The 26,024-nt window shown below is 39.6% G+C and overlaps 1 protein-coding gene across 3 annotated transcripts in view; it reads right to left on the bottom strand.

Annotated features, from left to right (window-relative positions):
* Positions 1–25,914, bottom strand: part of PPP3CA (protein phosphatase 3 catalytic subunit alpha) — a 295,722-nt gene extending 269,808 nt beyond the window's left edge. For 2 of the 3 annotated variants that reach the window (XM_067736859.1, XM_067736861.1), the window contains exon 1: positions 25,562–25,914. In XM_067736859.1, the coding sequence (XP_067592960.1) occupies positions 25,562–25,619 (58 nt within the window). In that variant the 5' untranslated portion in view covers positions 25,620–25,914. Of the gene's footprint in view, positions 1–24,128; positions 24,269–25,561 lie in introns of those variants that run through there. The other variant, XM_067736860.1, reaches the window with a different exon arrangement.
* Between the last annotated feature and the right edge of the window lie 110 nt (positions 25,915–26,024).

Raw genomic sequence — 26,024 nt, 5'->3', positions numbered from 1 at the left:
CTCTTCGTTGCGGTGCACCAGCTTCTCATTGCGGTGGCTCATTGCGGGAGAGGCCACAACAGTGAGAGGTCCGCGTACCGCAAAAAAAAAAAAAAAAAAGAAGTGTATTATCCTTCTTTTTTAAGGACATGTCTCAAAGTAACACTCAGTACTTCAACCTTTTCCCAATAAATAGAACTTGTCACAGGCACTCACCTGGCTATAAAGAAAACTGGGAAATGTAGGCTTTCTGACTGGGTAGGAAAGTGCTGAGCTAAAAAGCAGAGTTTTATTATTACTAAAATGGAAGGTTAGAATGGATATTTGGAGGCACCTAGATGAATCTGCCAGAGAAATGTGCATATAATCTCTGATTTACTCATAATATTATTAAACTTTTCAAGCAGATCAGAGATAACTGAGACTGACATACCCAGTGTTATTTCCTAGGGAGAATACATTACCCCACTGGATTCATCTCATTATAGGCAATCAAATGAATAAACGTGATTTTACATTTTTGCCACTTATTCTCAACATTTACATTATAAAGAATCACTAAGTCTATCAGACAAAATCAAGTGAGACTCCTTTTATAAATGGTGATCTTTTTCCAGGGTTAGAATATAGGGCACTGGATTAAGTGACAAATTCTACCAATAGGGGTGCCACACACTTTAAATGGCCCCTATCTTCTAAAACTTCTAATATCCAGAGGTTATGAACAAATAACTGACTGGAGAACACAGGAGAAAATGCAAATGTTGATAAGGAATCAAATCTGAAAGGTGCTTCAATAGTTAACCTAGGTGCAAGTATTTGCTCATATATGCTATACTTATATTAGTATTTAAAAACTTGTAACTTGAATGTAAGTAGGCTTTCTTGGTCCCTGATGTCACCTACATGACACAGTCTTTTCTACTAGGAGTCAATCTTTGATGATGAGGCATTTGAGAAAAACACAAACACCATCTCAAAAACACAAGAACCAAAAAAAGGTGATTTTTTTCAAAAGTGTTCTGGGAAGACAGAGGAGGGAGTCATTTCACACACAACAAAGCAAATATCCTCGAAATTCTCTTTAAATATTTTTCCCCAATGTTCCAATCCTCATGGCATTTCCCCTACCCTCCGCTCTCATCTCCTCTTTCTCAAACGCATTCCCAACTTCCCACAATCATTTTCCATAACCCATCTGACTGCATTCAGCTAGACAAAGCTGGACAAACAGTCCTCAGCAAAATAAAATCAAGTCATGTGTCATTCCTTAAACACGGTCTCGGGGCTCTGTCATCTCAGCACTCCCAACATGTACAGGCATATGCACATGTACACACACACTGATGAAACCCTTCAATTTCTCCCATGGTAACGTGATGTAATTTCCACTAATTCAATCCATAATCAAGATAGTAGAATTTCTCCTTCAAGTTCATCTATTTGTGAAATCCATATGATCTCTCTCAAAAGATTCTGATGGGATCATATGCCCACTCTTGGATCAGTCATTGTGTCCAGGTCTGATAGGCCAACAAATTTACAAATTAATGATAGTTTAATTACCAATTAGAATATTGCTTGTTGAACTCTAAAATGAGGGAATAGCTGTGTTTGTGTCATGTTTTGGTCAAACTCTTGTAGCCTGAAACGTTTTCCTTTTTCTGTTAGAAGTACACATCTTTTAAGCAACACATTGAATTTTTAAAAAATATTCCACTGAAGCTATTCTGTGGATGTGCTGATCCGTTTCTAAAATATTGTCTTCCTTCTGCACCTCTACTATTTAAATATCAATATAACATCTAAGTGAACAGTTTAGTTTTGGGGTTTTTTTTTTGTTTTTTTTTTTGCGGTACGCGGGCCTCTCACCGCTGTGGCCTCTCCCGTTGTGGAGCACAGGCTCCGGACGCGCAGGCTCAGCGGCCATGGCTCACGGGCCCAGCCGCTCCGCGGCATGTGGGATCCTCCCGGACCAGGGCGCGAACCCACGTCCCCTGCATCGGCAGGCGGACTCCCAACCACTGCGCCACCAGGGAAGCCCAACAATTTAGTTTTAATTGATTACATTTTAGGGTAGCCTATAGGGAGTGCCTCCTTAACGTTAATATCTAATTTCAAATGTAAACTATTTTAATCACAATTTGGGATAGGTTACTTCCAGATTAATATTATATATATATATATATATATATATATATATACACACACACATATATATACTAGAAGTGGTGTGTGTATAACTCTTAGTAGTTTCTGTAAGACAGAGTACTATTTCCTGATCTTGCTCTTAGATTTAATGATTCTTGGTAATTTTTTGGGCCTGCTGTCCCTCTAACTCACTGACTCCTATGGATTGAGTGAAGGAAATGTAAGATACACACAGTAACTTACATATCCTTCACCATTATTCTAGGGAAGTAGATGTCTCCATTTGAGAAGAGAAAATTGATATAAAGAGGCTAAGTGCACCCAACTCAGTCTGCTTAACATATATGATATTATAAAAACAATTGTACTTAAGAGCTTTTGCTGGATCTACTTTGCCACACTTAGTAGGATATTTATTTTGTATTAACATAGGCCTATTACGATCTCTTGGATGTTTAAACACATTCAGTAATTGATACCATTATACTTTTGTCTGAAACCCCCTCTAAATATGTTTGAATGAATTCTTAACTCAAATTTTTCAACTAATTTGAGAATATTTTTCTCCTTTAACCCTATCCTAGATGAAAGAAACAAACTGCTATTACAAAACTACTGTCAATTTTGTATTATCATCTAATCTACTACTGCCCATTCAAAATTGATGACTTAATATTTTAAAGGAGTATAATTTGTTTCAATTAAGTAACGTGTATTCTTGAGTAAGACTCATACAATTTGTAGCTGGTTTAGAAATTTATTGAAACTTAATGAACACTAAACAGATGTTCATGGGTGTGAGTGAACATTTATGGGTGTGAGTGGCATCTCCACTCATTTGTAGCTTTTCCTTGGAGATATGCCAAACAACTGAAAATCAATAGTCAGACCATAATCTTAATCATTTCAAAAATAGCATATCCAACTAGCTTTTAAAAGTGATCATGTAATTTGTTACTCATTCTTTTGGGGGGCCACATATTACTGAAGGAAGGTCAGATAACTGTTCTTCCTTTTGTAAGCCAGGCAGCTTTTTTCAATCTGATAAAACTCTTTGAGAGAGAATTCTTTGCTTTCAGAACCTCAGTAGCTCAGAAGAAATTCTCTCCAATGAGTGTGTGCTTTTAAAATAATTTTTTCCACTTCATTATATTCTCATTTGCTGCCAATTTGATTTTTTTTTTCTTTTTCTTTTTTTTTTTTTTTTTTTACTTTTTGGTTGAGAAGTTTCTTGTCCAGCAGAAAGGGACCTAGTCTACCTTAAGGGGAATGGAAAGCCTGCATGATTATGAAGCCAACTAAGTGGAAAGCATCACAGAGGGAAGAACCACACCTCTTTACATGTGCGTTTAAAGCCAAATCTATTCCTTGGATTTCCAGTTGTAAGAAGAGCTATTTTTGAAGGTTTTTATGTATTTGCTATCAAATGACTCTTATCCAATACAGTAGACATAATTTGTGCTTCTATGTTCACCAGTGAGCTGTGTGATCCAAAACTGTGATTCAGTTTTCTCACCTATATGTTACCAATGATAATGCTTATAAACAAGCTCCAGGACATCAGCTCTACAGATACAAGCATGTCCAGACATGTTTATTTTTTTATGCATTTTAACAGAAATAAAAAGTAGAAACACAAGTCCTTTGATACAACTGACTCAGAGTCACATTTAAAAAAAAAAAATAGACATAGTCCAGAAACCATATACACTTATTTGAAAAAACAAACACAACAGCATTTCACAGGTAAATAGGTATTGGCTGTTACTCTGCATACACTATTATGTCACTAAGGCAAGGAAAAGCAATCCTTATCCTAAAGGCTTAAAAATGTCAACAAGCACCAAAAAGTCCATCAGTGAGCACAACTGTCATTTCCATCTTCAGTGCTGAGAGTACATTTTTTCTCTTTTTTTTGGTTTTCTTTCTCTAAATTTTCCTCCCCCAAAAGCTTACTACAAAAGAACAAAGGAGCAGGATTCATGTGTTGTTGTCATCTGGCAAGAAATGTGGGAACCCTTCCAAGGATGCTGAGTACCAGTGAACAAGCCCCCAAGATGGGAGTAACAAAACGAAAACAAAGACAAGCAGCTTGGTACCAAGACTGCACAAAGTTGCCAGGATAAGAGCAAGAAATTTTAATTGCATGCAGGAAACAAGAGAAAGTTGAAGAGTCAAATGGCAGAGTTCAAGTGCCAATAGAAAGGTGTTTTTAGCAGTAATACTGTGAAGAAAGGGGAAAAAACAGGTCGATCAGAAAGGCAGCTGTTGCAACAGAGTGCCTTAACTGCGAAGACCATTTACAGTCATTTCCCCTGCAGAAGGTTGGCCCTTTCCCCCAAGCCTGACTAAGAATAAGAAATCCTTCTTTCATTTGTCCTTTAATACTTCTGACCCAGAACCCTTGTCAAATGAGCTCTTTTGAACACATTTTTAACATTTTCAGGTTAAATGTTAAATAAATAATAGTCACTCTCTTCACATAGTGATTTTTTCTGTGCCAACAAAAACATGCCTAAGCTTGCCCATAAAAAATAGATACCATATTTATTCCAAATGCATGCAATCACTGTGATAAAGAAGTAAAACATTTTGTTGATATCACAACTTTGAAGAGGTATAAAAATGGACACAAAAAATACTGTATTATAGGAAAGTATTCAGTGTTGCTACTACATTATTTTTGCCACACTTGACACATATATGCATTTATGTGCATAAAATGTATTTAATTAATGAGAAAAGTATAAAAAATAAGTAAAAATAAAATGTGCATTCTCACTAGAGCATTAAAACCTTCACATTTCAGCCACAATTTTGTCATCTGTAAAATAAAGGCACTGGGCTAAACTGTAATCTTCAGGTTCCTTGAAGTATCCATATTTATGGTCCTAATATTCCAATAACTCAGGCCTGCCATGAGAGCCTCCTAATCTGTCTGTCACATTTCCTCTGTGTCTAAAGCCATTCCTCAAATAAAACCAAACTATAAAATGCTACTAATCTAGCGAATGGCTTTAAAATTATTCAAACGTGCTACCACAGGGCTTTTGGGAAAGCAATTATTTTAAAGACTAAAATTTGAATTTCTTCAAGGCCTCTTATTCGAGGAATATAAAGTACTTCTACAAACTAAGGTTAATTGTATCCATGTGATAAGTGTTACCGACCCCCCACTTCAGTCAAGCTTGGATTGATTAACCCACTTACCCAATGTATCAAGGAACAAATGGAGTCAGAATACGTAAATGTCTGAACATATTACATATTGTGTCCCTGCTCTAATCAGGGACCCAATTTCCCCAAACAAAAATCCTGTTTTAGCCTGAAGAATCTCTCCCATGTTAAAAGCATTAGGGTAAGGGTCTATACTTTCACATATAAGCCACCTTTTCTCTTCTAGGTATGGAAAATTTAATAATCGTAATACTATCAGCAAATACATAGCACTTACTATGTGCTAGGCACTCTTCTAAGTGCTTTACACATATATTAATTCATCTAATCACCACAACAATTCTACAGGTAAATGCCATTATTACCCTGTTTTACAGATTAAAACAAAAACATAAACAAAAAAACTGAGGCACATAATTAACTTGACCCTGGTCACACGGCAAATAAGCAGCAGAGCTAGGATTCCATGCAGGTAGTTTGGCTCCAGAGCCCAGGCTCTAAACCACTCCACCACCTGCAACTCAGGGTAAGGAGCACATAAATACTGCACTTCTCTGCATTGTTCGGTTCCCTTCAACTACTTTGTTCATTTGGCTGCATTTTCTAAGCACTCAATAACTGCAGATGAATGACAGAATACAGAAGTCACTGACTTAAAGAAAAGCAAATATCCATGTACACACAGGAAACAAAATTTAAGAGCAAAATTAAAATAGACTCCTATCCAGTGTAATCTCATGAATTTATTTAATGACTTTTAGCCCAGTTTTCATCCATTTGGTATTTCACAACTCCCTGCCTCCCTCTAATTCTTCACCTGAAGGATAAAATGGGGGAAAAAAAAAAAAAGACAATAAATTTTGGCAGCATTTTCATTCCCTAGTGCCAAGGACGAATAAGAACAGTGAGGAAGTTCAGTCCTGCATAAAAAGGAATTCTTTTCAACGGAATTATCAATGAATTAACATCACCAAAAAGATTCAGTGTAAGCCAAACATTTGTTTCATCTTCAATTCTCATATCGATAGCATCATTTTCAATATATGATTTACAAGATGAAATGTTTTGTTTAGAGTTAAGTAGCTAAAACAGAATGGAAAGATACTCTAGTCCTATTAAACCAGTGCACTTTAAAGCCTGGCCAAACTTAAGTATCACCAGGAGACTTAGAAAAAAACAAAAACAAAACAAATGCTGGGGCCTCACCTAGAGAGTCTAATTTAATTGGTCAAGGGGAGGCCGCACTGGTAGGTTTCAAAGTTTTCCAGGTGATTGAATGTGCAGCCATGCTTGGGAGGCACTTGTTTAAATGCTATCCAGGGCTTCTCAAACTTTAATATGCATATAGAAGTCTTAAGGATCTTATTCAAAATGCAAATTGATGCAAAAAGCCTAGGTTATGGCCTGAGATTGTATTTCTAATGTGCTCCCAGGCAAAGCTGACCCTGCTGGTCTATGGACCATACTTCTGAGCAGCAACCTTCTATCCCTCCATCCATATATTACTATAATCAGTATTAAAAGCGAGAAGCGGAAAAGATATTACAGTTGAAGGTGATGTAGAATATTTCACTTTTATATATATAAAGACATACTTATTTTTAAAAAGCAATTTGACCCACAAGAAATGATTATATAACAGGGGGTTATTGTGAACTAAATGAGCTAATACGCATGAAGCATGAGGGGCTGTTCCTAGCCCAGAATCAGTACTCACTAATTTTTAGCTCTTTCATCACTATTTTATTAACAAATGAATAGCAATGATGACTACCCATATCAAGAAAACTGAATGCAGATATATAACTCATTTTCTAGAAAGATATGGCTTCCATTTGTTCAGTGTTTACGTTATGACATTCTCTCCTACACTCAGACCATTTGGTATAGAGATAAAATGTTTGCCCCAGAGTCAAAATTTGACAATTGATAACATGATGTCCCAGATCTGCTTTAACATACTTCACTAAAGAAGAAGAAAAAAGGAATATATAAAGCAAATATAGTGAAATCAGAATATCTCCATGATTAACTGTGAGTTAAGTACATGGGGGTTAATGGTCGTCTTCTCTCAACCTCTATGTATACCTGAAATTTTTCAAAATAATTCTTAAGTGTTCTACTTTTTTTTTTTTTTTTTGCGGTACGCGGGCCTCTCACTGTTGTGGCGTCTCCCGTTGCAGAGCACAGGCTCCGGACGCGCAGGCTCAGCGGCCATGGCTCACGGGCCCAGCCGCTCTGCGGCATGTGGGATCTTCCCGGACCGGGGCACGAACCCGTGTCTCCTGCCTCGGCAGGCGGACTCTCAACCACTGCGCCACCAGGGAAGCCCAAGTGTTCTACTTTTGAATCTCAGCTTCACCACTGATTAGTTCTGTGACCATGAACAAATTATTTAACTTCTCTGATCCCCAGAAGACTCTTCAGTAGGTTTTCACATTAGCCACCTGATAAGCTTTACCACAGGAATTAAAGGAAACAGCATTTTAAAAAAATAACTGACACTAAGCAGGTCACATCATAAAGACAAATTTAATTTTAATCCAAATGGGTCAAATTTAAAGAGAAGCAAAAAGAATGGTAAAGTGTTTCTAAAATAGAAACAGGTGGGTCTATGATGACTGAAGATGGTTTGCCATCACCCGGCCATTTCATCCTATTATCCCTTTCTTAACAGTCTAGACCAGATTCCATCATAAATAGCAACAAGTAACATATAATGAATTCTCCAGAATGCCATATCCTGAGATAAATGCATAAAAAGGTTTCTTGCATGACAACACAAGGGTCAATGCATGTCAATCAACTAAGGGTGACCTATAGACAAACATCACATCTAGCTGCTACACTATTGCCCTGACTACAAGTAACATGGCTTTTTCTCACACTCACTACTTTCATTTATGAAAATCTCTGGATAGCAGCTGGGGATAGCAGTTCAGGAGGAAAGTAATATCTTGAATACATGCCAAATAATCAAAAGCAAACTATCACTTCTGGTTCCATCTCTTCACAGGACAGGAGTTCAAATAAGAACAGATGGTACCTTTATTATCTATAACATAATTACATAATCATTTAAAAATATACATTATTGGAGACAATTCCATCATTCCAGAAATAAATCCAATCATTCACAAAACCTCACCGTTGGAAACCTTATACAGAGGAAAAGTGCATAACTTCACAATACACAGTTTAGCATAAGAGTGACAGGGAAAAATTATTTTAGATAGTGGATATACAGTAAGCGATTTATGCACGTTTCCATTTTTTAAAGAATATGTAGAAAAAATGACACATCAAATCTCACTTATATCCATTCCAATTGAATTCTAATCAAATGTTGTCACTAAATGGGACTCCAAGGGGCATGACTCTCTTCCATAAGTACAAACTCTAAAGCCTGGAATGTACTGCAAATATGCTGGCCTCCCTCTTCAGTTAAAGAAAGAACAAATAGTAAAATGAGTTCAGGAGTCGTACTTTCCAGGGGAACTCTCAAAAGAAGCACTCTACGTTATTAATCTTCTACTCTGCAATTTCACTCTTAAGACACAAGTTAAAGCCACGTTTTTTAAAAAAGTAACCAAGCATGTTTCTTACATATTTTTCATACTGTTCATATATGGAATGAATGGGACGCTTAGTCACTGGTTATTTTACTTAAGATATTCCTATCTGAATACAGACTTACCTGATATGTTTCTTTTACTAATAACATTCAAATTATCTATGCATGCAATAATAAACACTAAGCATAATCATACCATGGTATCAATTTCCTTAAAAGGTAAAGCTTATTTCAGGCAAGGTCTGGCTCAAGGATTAAAATAAACACACACAGCAGGAAAGTTGTAACGTATATTCTGTTTCTTCAAGCCATGAAATATATATTTATTTATACATATATACTTATAAATAAAAAAACAAGAACTGTCAATGAAATACCCTAGTTGTACTGCGCTCTAAGAATTAAGGTTATTCAATTTTTTCTTCTATGTGTTAATGAACACCTTTAAACAACCACCAAAAAAAAAAAATCATATTTGAAATCCAAGGTTCACAAAAATGTCACAGGGGGAAAAAAGGAGAGGAAAAGAAAATATGAACCTAAGATGATTCCAGCAGGGAAGAAAATTTCCCACATACAAAGGTATTAGCCGTGAAGCAAGGGAAAGCCAGAGGCCTCAGTATGAAATTGGAGCTCCCTGAATTCACACTCAGGGCATCAAGGCAGGGTGCTCCATCTTTCGTTCCAGCTGAGCCTGTGACCTACAGCAATTTTACCTGCAAGACTTCCCACAGTCAGTCCAACCAGGTGTAGCTCGATCAGAAATGTGTTTAGCAATCATATGAACAAAGAAATGAATTTCTCTAATCACCTGCCTCAGAGAAGCATTAAAATTCTCAATCTGAATCATCACCCTTTTAACTAATTACAACATTGGTTTAAAAGTGCAACTAGGCTAGTTCTCAGCATTCGCCATAGTACAGGATGGTTACAAGTGGTAAACGAAAAATTCTGATCTCAGAACGATTCGCATTTGCATCTAAAATGCTACGATGAAACCACATAACTCCCTCCTCAAAATGTTTCATGTGACGTCTCCTTGAAGTGGCTTTCACTTTAGCTATGTGTGGCTTCCTTTATTTGCTTTAGTGACAAAAATATGAACATGAATATAAAGAAGCAAAGACTCTAAAACAAAGGCCAACAGTAGATACCACAGCCAGCACTAGATTTTTTTTTTCATGGTTTTAACCTAGAGGAAAAACTCAAGGTCCAATAAAAATACCTTCTTTATGTAACTCACAGTTAGCACTCTTTTTATGTTTTAGATTAGTTTGTCTTATAACACAATGATAGGGTCAGCGGTGCCAAGTAAAGCCTGGTTAACAGTCCCATTGTTTGTGAACCTCAGCTACATATTTCTAAAAAGGAAGCCGATATACTTGCCCCATTAGAAAGCTACATTTTTCTCCCACAGGAAAGGCTAATGGTGTTCCACTAAAGTGATTTCCAGCAGTAACAATATTTTACATAAAAACAAATCCCTAATAAACTCTATTTTCTATCAATTCATTGATACCAACTAATGAATGTGGCCTTGAGTATACTTGAGCTTAGTGTCATGGTGGTAAGTCCAGGATCTAGAGTCCAAACACCTGCTCCACCACTCACTCGCTTGTATGACCTTGGAAGGGTACTGAATCTCCCCTAGTCTCAGTGTGATTAGAAGGCTAGAGCTAGGTAATGCATGTGCAGGGCATATACATTAATGTTATTAACATTTTTAGAATACAAAGCTCGTGTGTGTGTGTGTGTGTGTGTGTGTGTGTGTGTGTGTGTGTATTCACTTTACTATCTATTTACTTTGAGAGAGATCCTATGGAGAAACAAAGTAGCTGACAAGTTAACAAGTGTTCTCTTCAAATATAATCAGGTGAAATAACATATTACAAGACATATGCCATTAATAAACACACCAACTCCCTAACCATTATCGATGGAAAATTCATTCCTTCCACTCCCTGAAATGACAAAAGATTAAAGGAAGTCTCAAGGCAGGCAAAGGCACTGGAAAATTGTTTTTAATTTATCATTCTAAAGTACAGCTATAGAAAAACACATCAATTAGGTAAGGAAAAGGTCAAGGACAACGATTACTCAAGCACCTCCCTTTTTTTCTTTTTTTAAACAGAAGCCACAAGTTTTTTATTAACACAGGTGGGATTTTTTCCCATGTTATATATGCAGAACCTAAAATAAAGATTTGTGAACTCACTCATCCACACTGACTGGCTCCAAAAATTCATTTGGTTGCCAAGCTTAAATAAAGGCCTAGGCAAATCTACTAAGGACATAAATTGGGGCAAATAACTAGAAAGAAGAGGTAAAAGAATCCATATGTTTAAATAAAAGATCTAAAAAGCCTAGAAGCTCATATTATATTATTAGCACAAGCTAATACTTGTGCTTAGAAGTGTGTAAAATAATTACAGAATCCAGAGTAAAGGAGACCTGGCTTATACGTTTACATGAAAATGCCTGGGGAGATGGATAAGGAAGTCAGGGATTCCATAAGTCAAGCGTACTAGAAAAAGCAATCCAACCTGGGCTACGTTAATAAAAAGTATGATATTGGAGGAGGAAAAAAGCAAGTACTGCTATCACTACGTTTTCGTGATGATCAGATATAGCTTTTCCAGTCAATTCGTTTGCTGGAGAGATAAAAACAAAGATTAATTATGTGCCAGTCATCATGCTAAGCCTGGGGAGATGAAGTGAATAGAGGCTTGTCCTGGAAGATTTCACAGTTAAAGAGAAAGTTGTGTTGCAAATGTTTGTGATACCCTGTGTGTACCAAGTACAAGAGGAAGCACAGGCAGCTATGCCTGAGGGGATCAGCAAAGTAAGTTTTACACAGAAGGACACAGTAATGAGCAAGAGTGTTCCATGCAGAGGAACAACAAACAGAAAACCATAGAAGGTATCATTGGGGTTTTTAAGTTGTTCAGTTTAGTTCCATCAACTTTATATAGACCAAATAGCCCCATGCATGCAGAATACACATGTAAATAAAAAATGTTCTCCCTGCTCCCAAGAACTTATATTGTAATAAACTGAAGACACTTAAAGTAAGTTCAGCACAATGTGACATACTCTATATATACTGTAAATATTTCTGATATTCAGGCAATAAGGGTCAAATCCTATAATATAAAGAATTCCTAAAATTCAGTCAGAAAAAGATCACCAAAAATGGGATTAGCTGAATCAGATGTTCATTTTTAAATGATCACTCTAATGATAATGAATGTTAGAGAGGGGACAAGTTTGAAAACAAAGAGACTAATGTTGGGAGGATACTGCTGCACTGGGTGAAGTATTTAAAAGATCTCAACTGAAGGACAGATTTAATTAACTGGACAGATGGTAGTCACATTGCGCCCAGGATAGAAAACACAGGAGAACAAACACCCCACTTTACTTTCACCATATCCATCCACAGCAACTGCTGCATATACGGTTTGAGAGAAAGATCCAGACAAAAGACTAGATAGCAGATACAGATGTGTTAATCATCAGCCTATAAGCAGAAGTAAATCCTATGAGTGTAAGGAGGTGAAACTGCCTGGAAGAACTTGTAAAGGGATAAAAGAACATTTAGGATTCAATCAAGACGAGCTGACAAGTCAGAAAAAGGGGAAATCCAAGAAAGACAATGAGGACAATGTTTCTGGAAGAAAGAGGTGGCCCACCATGTCAAATATCACAGAGACCAGCAACTGGACAGTCATTGGTGACCTTTGCCATACTGTTTCAGAGGAATGGTAGAGGCCCCCAAACTACAATGGATTTGACAGTGGGTAGGAGGTGACAAAGTATATGCTTTAATGCAGGTTAATTCTAGAAGAAGAACGCTGCGCTTTCAAGGGAGCTGTCCAACAATAAAATAACAATACCTAACAGCTACCAAGGGCTCTTTTTGAGCAGGCAGTAGGGAAGGCATTTCACATACAATTCCTCTCCTGGCTACCACCACCTTCAAAATCAGTATTACTGTTTCCACTTTTCAGTTAAGAAAAATTGGGTTCGGGATGATTACATAACTTCCCCATGAACACACAGCTGGCACATGGAGAAAGGAGGATTGAAATGCAGGTTCTGTCAAACCATAAACCAGTACTCTTTCCACACTCTGATGCTGCCTCCCCATCACTGGAAATTAGGGGGGGTAGGGGGTTATTAACCATTTTACAGGAAGGTCTTTTTTTTCTTTTTTGGAAGATAGCTAACTAGTTGACTTTAAAAGTCACTTCCACCTTCAACAGCCCATGATTCTCGCATATACTTTGCTCACAGGTAGCTGTAATAGCTACAGAATTTCAGATCTAAATGCTCATCACTCCTTTTGCAGCACTTTTTATGCCATCTTCACTTTAAAATAAGCCCACATCCTAACAATGTGCCTATCATGCTACACACAGAGAAAATTAATATCGGTTCCATTTATTTTTGCCAAAAAATGAAAGTACAGTCTCTGAAGACAGGCACTTCCGTTTCCGCACTCCACAGCATGCTGCATCTTCTGCTATTAAAGTAATTATAACTTATATTGTGATTTGCTTTCGCACCTCACACTGGACAGTAACCTTCAGAGACTGTCTACTTTATTGTAAGCTCTGAGAACATAGCACAGAGCCAGGAAGCAGGGGGCACTAAAACTCTGATGCATGCATGCATGGACAGAACGGAAGAATGGATGGAGAGATGGATGGTGTGGTAAGTGAAGGAAATAATATTTTTTAACAGCTATTTTACACTTGATAATGGATTATTTAATCTATTTACCAACTGGGGGATATTACAATGATATACTTGAAGGAGGCAGTATGGAAAATCGAGTGGTACAAGAGGCATGGGATATGGATTTAAAGAGAAATGAACGTTCACTCACAAAAAGACTCCTAAAATACAGGATTTTTCCTGGATTCAATACCACCCAAAGGCAAAAAAACAACAACAAAAAAAACAACTAGTCAATTCACTAAATTATTTTTTAAAGATCAGTTACTTTCGAAACCTCTATCAAGAAGGCCAATCTTATCCTAAATAAGTAATTTACAATGGAATTTCAGGTGTGACCCCCTAGGAGATGTTCGAGGAGAGAAAGTTTCATAAGGAACTTTGAAATCACCCCAAAAGTGCCTACCTATGTTTCAAGATCTATTCAATCTTCAGATTTGGCTAGCAAAGGTCTGTTCTCTACTCTCAAGTCTCAGACTTTTTTTTCTCTCAAGATGCATATGACATGACATTCACTTGCACAGAACACTAGCATGAGTGAATCCAGGTTCTAATAAACTATCCTCAAAAATGCTCACGGAAATGAAGGCAAACACTGCCACAGCTCACAAGAATGTCTGATTTCCACTGTGATTAAAGGCATATCGGTAAGATCAAGAGGACTGCAAGCTATGCAAATACCCACCATGACAGCTGCAGCTCGCATCCTCTCCCGCATGAGGAAACACATCAGGATGAAGTGAAAGTAGCATTTTAAGGCTGAACTTGAATCCACCCTAGTTTATATATAGATATTTTAAAATAAGTCATTTGCAAACTTCTGTATGTCGTTATCAGTAGCTGTTAATACCTCACAGCTGAGTGTAACACAGAACTGTGTTGTGACACTGCAGTTGGAAGCCACTGGCCTCTTTTAGGCCTCGGTGAAACTTAAACTAGTTATCAAATTACGATCAGACTGGCTGGGTTAGCCAATTTCAATGGCCTTAGGAGCTGTTTATCAACAACTATTAAAGACAGAGTGTGCCAGAAGTTAGAGCAGGCAGAAGAGGCAGGTTTGGGCTCTGGTCAAGTCGGGTGCTGAGGCGCCTTCATGGTGTGATTTGAAAAGTAAACAAGGAACTTGGCCTGTCCTCAATTACCCCACTAAACCACCGTGGTGTCAGGCTATCACACTGTCTTTAGTACTCGCCTGTATTACAAATAAAAGCAAGCAAAATACAACCAATGCCTACAGAAGTCACTGGTAAAATGCATTTGCTAGCCAGGTTTTCTGGAAAGCTCCTAGTTACAGAGCAGATTAGGTATTCGATACCTTAAAGCTGCAGATGCAGCAGGACTGGGAGAAGATACAATTGAAGGAAAATTCAGTAGGAAGGGCACGAGAAGTAAGAGCATCCCGACTCTGGGGGTCCTCACCCAGAAAAGGGACATCATGGGATGGATGCTAGACTGGGCCCCCCAAGTGGAGGACTTGCGTTCCAGGAAGTTTAAAGGTTAGCACAAGAACAGTGAAGCAACCGAGCCCATGGTGCTGGAGGTTCCACAGAAGGAAGGAAGCCAAGATGAACCTTTGCCCACTTCCCCAGTTTCAAGAGACCCTGACAACCTGATGTGGTTTTCCAAGAAGGCTACTGGGATGGGGAAAAGCCCAGAAACCATGACATGTGGGAAAAAGCTAGAAGAGTTAAGAACAGGGAAGCTGTTTTTAGTATCAAATAAGCTCTCTTGCAAAAGAAAAGGTTCATTTCATCGAACTCTGTAGGGCAATGCAAGGAAAAACAAACATGTATGTCAGAGCATCAGACTGAGGTCAAACATTAGGAAACATCCTGACGGGCAGAAATGGCCAGGATAGAGCAGGAGATCTTAAGAATTCGGGAGCTCCTTCTCACTAGATATGTTCACAGGCAGTGGAAAACTATCCCTCAGTGAGTCTGGACAGGGGTTCCACACTGGGGATAGCCTGAGCTAGATTTCTGGGGCGCTGTCCCATTCTAGGAGTCCGATTTGTTCATTGTGGTTAGGGTCAGACTTGAGCAAGTGTAAGAGATAAAAGGTTTCCCACATAAACTCCGATCCCTCTCACCAGTTCACAATCAGAGGACTGGCTCCAGGCTGGACAGGAGTTAGATTTCGAAGGTTTCTTCTAGCTTCAAATTTTCATAATTTTAGTCTCAGATTTACACCCAAATAAATGAGGATCATGTATTCTCTCTATTCAGAAGATCCCCACAATGCATTCCAGGGTTAAATGTCCTTGACTGGTTATAAAAAATAAAAAATAAAAAAATCACCTAAATCCCTAATGCTTCCAAACAGTGTTTTCTCTTATCCACTTGATAGTGGTGACAGATAACATCTGAGTGTGATCCGCTGTAGAAAGAGACTTTTTAATATGTTAAATCTACAGTTTAATCACCACTCAACCTTTTCTTTTTAAGACTGAAGAATCTCTCAGTTCCTGTCACAATTTAAAATCCTTTAGTCACTCGGAGGGGACCTCTTTTTTTCCCCCCCAACATATTCCAAATTTTCTACATCTGTTTCTAGAAGTGCACGTGCAGTGAGACACAGCACTCATGTAGAATTCTGACTAGAGGTGAAGACAAGAGCGATTCCCCCCCGGCTGCTAAACGCAGATCGGCGAAGGTTGACAATGATGAGATTTTTATGTAGGAATATAGTTTCCCTAGTCTTCAGCTCCTTGAAGGAAATGTATTTCTGTGCTAGGGAGACATTAAATCCTGGCTCATAACCCAGAGCTGGGAAAGCCCCGGCTGGCCTGCTTTAACGGGGAGCCATATGACCAAGTCTGGGCTCGTGCAGATCCATCTGTGGTCCTCTGTGACAGCCATCAGAGCAGGCAGCTCACCATGCTGCCTCCCTGTTGCCTCCCTGATCCCAGGGCCATGCTTTCCTCAAAGCATTCACCATGCAGCTATGCCATCAGGAGAGCGGACTCACAAGCAGCCTGTACTTCCGGCCTGAAGACTTTTTAGTATTATGACACAGACACCTCATATTTGGGCCTGCAGTACGTTTTACATCTGTTTTGGTTCCTACACGTATTAACCTTTATTCATTTGGATTTGCGCGTTTCTCGAGGTAAGCAATATGATTGTGAAGTGGACTCTGGGTCTCCCAGATGCCTGTCACAATAGCTCACCCCACAGCCTGGGATCATCTCCAATCTTCCTGAGGAAAAAAAGCATCACCTAACTTTGAGTAAATCGACGTATACACCCTTTGACACTGACTCACTGAAAGCTAAGCACTCCCTGGGTAAGCCACTATTGCCAGTTATGCTTCCGCAGGCTGGTTATTAGGCAAAAAACATACAACCCCAATTATAAAACAGAGTATTTCAAAACTCATGTGAAAAACACCTTCTCCAGGACGGGCACTTACAAATCAAGAAACTCCTCACGTTTGTGAGCCACCCATGATTTAAGATCCACAAAATTTCAAAACAGAAAAGAACGCTATAATTTAAAATTTTAAATCCCTCTTATCCTTTATCTATTATTTCATTCATTTAACAATTGTGTATCAAATGCCTGTTCTAGGGTAGGCCCTGTGCTAGGGCTAAAGATACAAAGATAAGTGGAACCAACACCCAGTCTTCTGGGCTCTCCACTTCTGGGGAGGAGAGGCAGTCAGGTAAACAGATCATCACAGCAACATGCTCTATTCAAGGTGTCCGCTGTGAGACTGAAGAGACTGTGTCCCTTCACGCCAATGAGTGAAGGTATCAGGAGATGTGGGTCCCAGAGGAGGTGACATTTGAACTAAAGCTGTAATATAATGAGAATTAAATGATGAGAACTGTTATCATGCCAATAGTCAGACCCACACAGAGAAGGTATGCATGTACTTTAATTTATTAACATTAAATATACATAGCAGACCAACAATGCCAGGTTTAATAATAAAAAGAAATTTAATTCCTTTGTAAAAAGCAAAAAAATTATACCACAAACTTGAAGCCCTGACTCAGGTTCTGTCATTTTAAGAGAATATATTGTGCTTTTAATTTAATTTGATAAAATGGCATAGCTCACAAGATGTTTAAAACCAAATGTCAATGGATGGCTTAAAGCCCACTTAGGAGAACATAAGGAGTCAGCAGAGTTGGTGCCACCTTTTTTAACTTCTCACGGCCCCTGTATCTTCCCACTAGATAGCCTCCAGTGACACTGGGGGGGCAGAGAAGGGCAGGAGCTTATGCTGGAGAAGGCTGCATTTCTGGATTACAAAAGCTTTACAGAAAATGATGAATTGAGACGTAAACAAAGGAAGAGAATTTTGCTTTGTTTTGGTTTCGATTTTTCGTGTTTTGTTTTTCGTCATGAGATTTGCCAGGTCATTGTTCTCTTCAAGTCCAAGTCTGGACAATAGTTAAAACATATAAATCACCCAATAAATCAAACACTGAATGATTAACATATCTTTTCTCACTCGTCAAAAATTGATCGGCCTAAGGAGAAATACAACAGAAACTGAAAGAAAGCTTTCAGGTTCAAGTTAATATGCTAGGTTGAAAAGGATTTAGCCTTTTAAACTCAGCTGGCATAAAGCCAGTCCAAATGACCGAACAACAAAACTGCCCTCAATCTGTGTCACCTTCGTAATGCCTTCTTCTCATACTCCATTCCCTGATGTCGCTGGAGAAGGCAGCATTCCAATTAACCGGGCAGTCACCATATAGAGCCATCTACAGAGAATCGAAATTTATATAACGCACTCAAAATAAACATATAATGTGTCTCCATTTATGGCTTCAGGAGACACGTGATAATTGTGCATTGCCCAAATCATTCAACAAGAATTTATTCAGTGCCCAAAGTGCAAGGCATTGAGCTAGGCACTATTAGCTAGGCACTGTATTTCCCAAACTAAAAGTTTGAATACACATTTTAACAAATTATTTTATGTAACTTCCAAGTAAATGCAGCAATCTTGGGAGATACAGTTTAGACACTGACATACTAAAATTTCCAAAACATTCCAATACTACACAGAGACAACTGAACATTTTAAATCAGAAGTAGCTGCTCCTCCCAAAAAGAAAAACTGGAGCTATACAGTCACTGTAGAAAGAGACTCTTTAACTCTTAGAATCCTGGGGCTGATGGGAAATTTTTTTTAAATTTAGCTCCATATGAATAAAATATTCTCTCTGAACATCAACCATCATTCTTCGGGTTTCACAACTATAGAAAGTATCTGAAATTGACAAACATTGAAAGGTGGTATGTCATAATCTGGAGGCAGCTGTTAACGTAAATCTTTGGTAATTGACTTGTTTGTTTTGCTCTTTTGCAGAGACATGCAGAATTTCCAGCTGTAAGGGATGGAAGTTCAAAGAAAGTCAGAGAGACCACCTTTTAAAATAGAGTTGAATATATTTTGCTGTGAGGCAAAAGCACAGACTAGGGAAATAAAAAGAAAAACACAAAGTTCTATTCCTCTCTATGATGGTCTCAAAAGGAATCCATCCAATTCCAAAAACATATAGCATTTTAATAACTGATAACTGCTTCCTCAGAGTTTGTTTTTTTTTTTAAATACCTGCATGTGCACTTGTGAAATGGATTTGAGATTCCAGCAATAGGTCTAAGCCCTCAAGTTGATAGTCCACCTGCTTTAAGCCATTATTCACAATCCCTAACCGTGGAGGAATATGAAATTTTTAATTTGATTTCTTATATGAAATATAATGGATGGCTTATCAATGAATACAGGAGATGGAAATATTATAAAATAAAATGGGTTCAAAATGCCAAAATGCAAAGAATATTAAAGACAGTTTACAAACTGAAACCCTGTTTCAGTCTACATCATTCCTACCTGATGACTGTATTTTAAAAAAGGAGTAGATCGCCTAAGAAACACTGGCTCCTGGGCTTCCCTGGTGGCGCAGTGGTTGAGAGTCCGCCTGCCTATGCAGGGGACACGGGTTCACACCCCGGTCCGGGAGGATCTCACATGCCGCAGAGCGGCTGGGCCGGTGAGCCATGGCTGCTGAGCCTGTGCGTCCCGAGCCTGTGCTCCGCAACGGGAGAGGCCACAGCAGTGAGAGGCCCGCGTACTGCAAAAAAAAAAAAGAAACACTGGCTCCTATTTTCTAGAGCTTTCCCTAGAAATTAACAAAATCCTCAAACCAGAGTAACAATATGGGCCATTATCTGTAGTTCAGACAAAGAGTCTTACAATAACACCTTTCAAAATAAAAGTAAATAAAACTCCTTACCAGGAGTGTACGCTATTTCTATTTCTGCGTATATATTGATATGAATAGAAAACACTGTTTAACAGTTTTCCTTTAGTAAACTTCATGCCAAGATCAAACCAGATTTACCATCAGACTTTAAATTTCTGCTAAATATAAAGATATAAAAGCTTCCCCTAATAAAACTATTTTATATAGCCAGTAATTCAATAAAGAAAATTTCAAAACAAAATGTGATATCCTAAATATTACTAAAAGAAGTGACAGTTTCAAACAGATGCTCAAGAGAGAAGAGCATCTTTGCCAAAGGGAAGAATTTGCTTACACTCACCTCCATTCTAGTCCCACCTGTGACCAACCATTCTATCTATTCTGGCTCCATTTCTTCAACCATAAAATAAATGTCACATGAGCTACCACTGTAGACCCAAGGCATTCATGAATTTCAATATTAATGGTCCTGACTATTCTTGAGTGACCCTGAAAACACATTAACATGCTGTCATTTGTAATTCTGTGTCAGCAGTGACTGAATTGCCATTCCCAGGTGAGTGGACCAAGGGTAACCTTCCAGGCTCTCAACTCCCATTTGATGATCTTCTGGTTCTCACAAGTGAGTGGCGAGTACAACTGCTGCCCATTTACACAGAGGACAAGTAGCCTGTGATGTTATTAACACGTAACAGTGGAATTATAGGAAGCTGGGACTCAAAATCTCACTGTATTCCTCTTGAACATCAGGAGAATGCTACACTAGAAAGGTGCTGAAAAAATTAACAAAATGATTTTTTCATATCATTTAACTGGATTTGCTAAAAGGAGACTATGTCTAGAAAAATGCTGTTTTCCAATGAGGTCACTCTAAGTGGATTCTTTATTTGGTTTCATAATTAGTTTCAACTTTACACATGGCTGACACAAAAAAGATAAGGAAAAGCAGAAGAGGCCAATTATAAAAGCTATAAACGCATACTATGTCAGTCATATTTCATATCTCTAAAATTACAAATAAAAGCACATCATAAAGAAACAAACAGATCTTAAAAGGCATATTTTGAAAGTAATCTAAACAAATGTCAGAGTAAACCTCTAACTAGAGCCTAAGGTGTTACTTTTTTCACATTTTAACTGGATGTCTTAGATTGTTCTTTAAAGCAGAGGTTCTTCCCACAGTTCCCAAAACACTATTATTTTTTAAACGTTAATTCTTCTAACTGATGGCACTGGAATTTCCCTGAATCCCAGCTGCAACTGTTGCCTTAAGCCTTAAGTTTACAGAATGTTTTGAAAACAATGCACTTGTGTTATATTTACTTTATAGTGGAAATCCTGAAAGGATTAAGGAAGAGATCAATCTAATTTGCAATTAACAGCATTAATTTCCTTGCGTTCACTAAGTCCTGAAAAGAATTTGTTCTCTTTTGAAGGATATTCACCATGCCCAAATCGTGTTGCTTATAGTATTAATTAGATTAGCAGTCGGTCCCCTTTCTTCACATCCAGTGCTGATGTAAACTTCAGCCACCAAACAATGACATTTAGTCAAAGTTTCAATTAATGACACTGAATTAATGCAGTTTTAATATACTCAAATGGAAAACCAGATACATGGAAAAGCTCAACTGATGGTAACAAACATCAGTAAAATAAATTCACAATGAGCTCTTCTTGACACACTGCAAAGAAATGGTATTATTTAATATTCCATTTCAAGATCCAAACATGACAGTTATCACTGATGTACCATATTTTTGTTTTCTTTAATTAAGTAGTATTACCAGCCTCATTCAGCTAGAAACACTAGTGGCTTGAATCCCTATTTACTTAACATTTTACTTAGCTACAATCGTCTTGCTTATAAGATCCTAGATAGCTTTCCAGAATTTCTCTATGTGTACTTTGTCTACACAAATACTATATAAGCTGACAATACACAGAAGGACAGCTCCTTTTTTTGCATTCCCAAGAGTTAAAAGCAATCTGACATAAAGCACAAGGGTACCCTAACTAGAGCTTTTGAGAAATTCCCCAAAACACTTCCCAGGAATTGACCCCTCAACAACCTACCATGGTATCTGGAATTTCTACCATTTGGGTTAAGGTAAAAGGCCCATTACAAAATACCTGGAGATGGGAAGAGAGGAAAGGGCAAGAGATTTAACAAAGCAGCAGACTTGTCACATACAGTTCGATTTCCTCCAAGTGTTTAACGGTCATATAAGCAAAGTTCTACAGCCCAGCCTGTAGGGAATGTTAGGGCCACATGAAGAAGAGTTAAAGACAGGAACAGGCAGGGAGACATGAAGGGAAGCCAGAGTTTGGAACAAGGCCCGTGGAGCACCACTTAAGAGAAAAAACCAGACTATGGGTTGTATTAAGGGAGGAGAGGGGGAAATAGTTATTCTTCTATTTATTGACTTCTGTCTTTTGCCTTATAATTATACAATGTTTCTTTTTAAAAATATAAAACAGTAAATGGATCAAACTATTCTGCTTTCCAACAAATGGCACTACCAAGATGTTTTCTCTGAATTGTTTTTCTTTCCATTGTTTTTATGCAAGAACAGACAAAATGAAACAGCCCAAGTTTTGCTAGATGAAGTAACTTTCTGACGTTATCTAAACGAATGCTTTTCCTCTCCAATGCTGCCATGCCCTTCCATTTTTAAGGTTTAAAAACTGACCAGGGTCTGTGAACACACTCAAGAAGATGCTGAAAATCTGAAAAACTACAGTCAGTCGAGACTAAAACTCAACCTGCCTACCTTTCTAAAGTTGCATTCTGGAAATACAAATCAAGAAAGCTGTCACATCATCGCATTACTACAAACAAAACCACAAGCACAGCTTTATGTGTAAACAGCAGTTTGTTATACAACAAAAGCCAGATCACACTAATGAAGATAACTGTAAACAAACGCCATGGCCGCAGTAATAATGATCCGAATTCTTCTTACTTCTACTTGCGAGTCAATGTTATCTGTACTTTATAAAGTGAAAGAATACTTAAGGAGCACAAAAATTTCACTTGCCTAGTTTAAAAACATGAGTCAATCTCAGACCACTGAGATAAAAGTTCTAACAAAATTTAGAGTAAAGTCATGGTTTCATGGCTTCGTGAACTATGTCTTATTGAATTTTTGTAAATGTGAAAAATCGTTTGGTAACCTGTATTCCATTCTGCAAACATGTACTTCCTACTCATTAAGCATACACATATGTTTTCACGTGGAAATGCTATGTCATAGAAGACTGATAATCAAAATAGATTATCATCTCAAATCATGGTAAAAATCATATGTATGACAAAATGTCAAATCCAACTTTCAATAATGCCTCTTAAGCCAACCATATAAAGTCTATAAGAAAGCATAAGAGGAATAGCAGTAGTATATCCACCTTAACATCAGGATTCATCATAAAACCTTTTCTATAAACAAAATTTCACATTTAAAATTTCACATCAAGATCCCTATCAAAATATATGCAAAATTAACTTTTCCTATTTTGAATCTATTACATCCAACTGCATTTCAGTTCTGCAAAAATAAGTAAACCAAATTTTTTTGAATTATCGGTGGTCATGTGTATGTATAATGAAAAGCCATTTATGATAGTATGTATATAATACAGTACTGTAAAAAGGCAAGACAAAATAGCCATGGAATGGTTCAATGGGCTCTTTCACATCAACGGGTAAAGACATCAAGCCAGAACGTATGAACAATTATTTTCACATTCTTCACTTGATGATAATTTTACATTTACATTAAGAAGCCACACTCTGCCATTTAAAACAGAGAACTGACCTTATGTGTACACATGAGTGTTTTCTAATTGCTGACACATTTACTGCTATCATTTTAATTGTAAGCTTTACATCAAGTGTTTTGAAAAAAGTAATCTCAACATACAGATTGGCGTTACACCTAAACTTCACACCTTAGGGAGATATTTGTTATTCTCTGATATTTCAGCAAAAGGTCTTAATTTTTGAAAATGTCAACAGAGGCCCTTAACACAAAACATAGTTCTTCTGAATGAATGTGAATTGACTGTTTACATGAAAATCCATGCCTGCAGAAAGAATAGCTGTGCATCAATAGACCTATTTCAAGTCATTTTTTTAGAGATATTACCTCCTTATTTTGATGGGTCTGTGAATACTGCACTGAAGCAGGAATGATTCTAATAGAACCAAAACAAGAGAAGAGAGAAGACACACATACACACACTCACACGCACATTACTTTAAAAAAAAACTGAGCAAACCTGAGTGAAGCAATGAATAGTTCCGAAGCCCCATAAGGACTTATGCATCATGCATGGTCTTCAGACTGCTGGGTTACTTCACCTAACTGCCAACTTCATTGCCTTGCACTCTACTTGCATGCTCAGGCCACATTAGATACTATCTCTGTTCGGCACAAAACACACAGGCGTATACACACACACACTTTCTCTCTACACCGTTCAGCGCTGTTTCCAATTCCAGAGGCCCGCTCTGCGCGTAGCCCGTGCCCATCCCTACTCTGCTCCGCGTCCTGACTCCAGGAACGTAGGGATACTACATTTAGGGATACTACTTAATCCTGGTGTATCTGCTCTGTGGCCTCATCCTTCCAGGATTCACAGGATGGTTCCACCCCCACTCCACCACGGAATACAACGGAGTCGGCGGATTCCCCGGTGCGAAAGAGGAGACCACTACCTGTCCCCTTCCTCACCCCACGCATCCCGGCTTCTCTTCGCCAGAAACCCCAGGGCCCTCGCCGCCAGGAGTCTGTGATCCCGGGGGGGAGAAGAGCCAATGACAGGAATCAAATAGCCCGTTAACAAGCGGGTGCCAGGGGCACGGAAGAAGTGAGCGGGGTGAGGTTACCACCGGGGAGGTGTGCTCCAGCAGGGCACCCTTCAAGAGCAATGACAGCTCGGCGGGGGCAGGCTGGGGGCGTCGAGGGAGGCTGGGGAACCGCTTTCCGTATCTCTCTCAGGGCCTGCGGGGGAATCCCGGGGCGGCAGCGGCTGGGCTCTCGGGTCGTTCCCCGCCTCCCACGCCCCCTGCGCGTCCCCTCCGCCACCCCCTCCCTGCGGCCGCCCCCGCCCCGCGCGGAAGGAAGCGCCGGGCTCCCCCCACGCTCTCCCGCTCTCTCGCGAGTCCTGTGCGGGCCCTTTCAGAGGGAAGGGAAGAGGGAGGGGGCGCGGAGGGAATTGCTGCAATGGAGCGCCGAAAGAACCCTGCCCGAGCGAGGCAGGCGGTGGAAAGCCACGGCCACATAAAAATGCCATATTAATTTCTGAAAAGCCATAAATCACCCCTCCCTCTGCAAAAGAAAACCATAAACCCGATCCCATGCAAGACTGCGAGCAGCCACCCACTTCCTATTTCTGTCACAGCAGCTACACCCTGCCAGCAACCACCCCCCGGGCGCCCCCTCCCGCCACCGCCACCGCCAACCCCGCCACCGCCTCCCCTCGGCTCAGCCATTTGCCAACTGACGCCCCCGTTACATAAAAATGCCCCAAGGGGGGCCGGGTGGGAAGCCTGGGGAAGGGCGCGCGAGGGAGGGGGTTCGAGGGTTGCACAATATCCTAGAAGGTCCGTGGCTGGAGCCGGGAGAAAACCCGGGGTTGGGGGAGGGGAGGTGAGCCGCCCGGCGCCTGCGGCACACTGTGCACCCGGGCGACCGCGGCGCGCCGCTTACCTTTCACCACCCTGTCGGTCGTCGACAACTTGGGATCAATTGCCTTGGGCTCGGACATCTCCGGCCGCCGGGGGACAGCGACGCGCTGCTCGTCCGTCCTACTGCACACCCCGACCGGACCGGCGGGCCAGACACTCAACGCCGCCGCCGCGCTGCAAACCGCTTGGCTGGAGGTCTGGGCTCTGAGCTGGCTTGAAAGTTACTGCCTTCTCCGCGCGTCCCTCCTCCTCCTTCGCCGCCGCCGCCTTCACTCCTCCTCCGCCGCCGCCGCCAGCCCCGCCGACTCTGCTCCGGGCTGCGCGTGTGTGGTGGTTATTTATTTATTTTCTAAGCACGCCTCTCGGTTCTTCTTTTATTCTTGGGGGAAGGGGGATGGGGAGGGGAAGCGCACACACGAGCACCCACCCCGGCACGGAGATCGGGCACCGCGGAATGGAGCCCCACGCGCGCACACTGCCGGGAT

The sequence above is a fragment of the Pseudorca crassidens genome, chromosome 4, assembly GCF_039906515.1.
Source record: "Pseudorca crassidens isolate mPseCra1 chromosome 4, mPseCra1.hap1, whole genome shotgun sequence".
Lineage (NCBI taxonomy): Eukaryota > Metazoa > Chordata > Mammalia > Artiodactyla > Delphinidae > Pseudorca > Pseudorca crassidens.
This window is presented reverse-complemented; position numbering and strand designations above follow the sequence as displayed.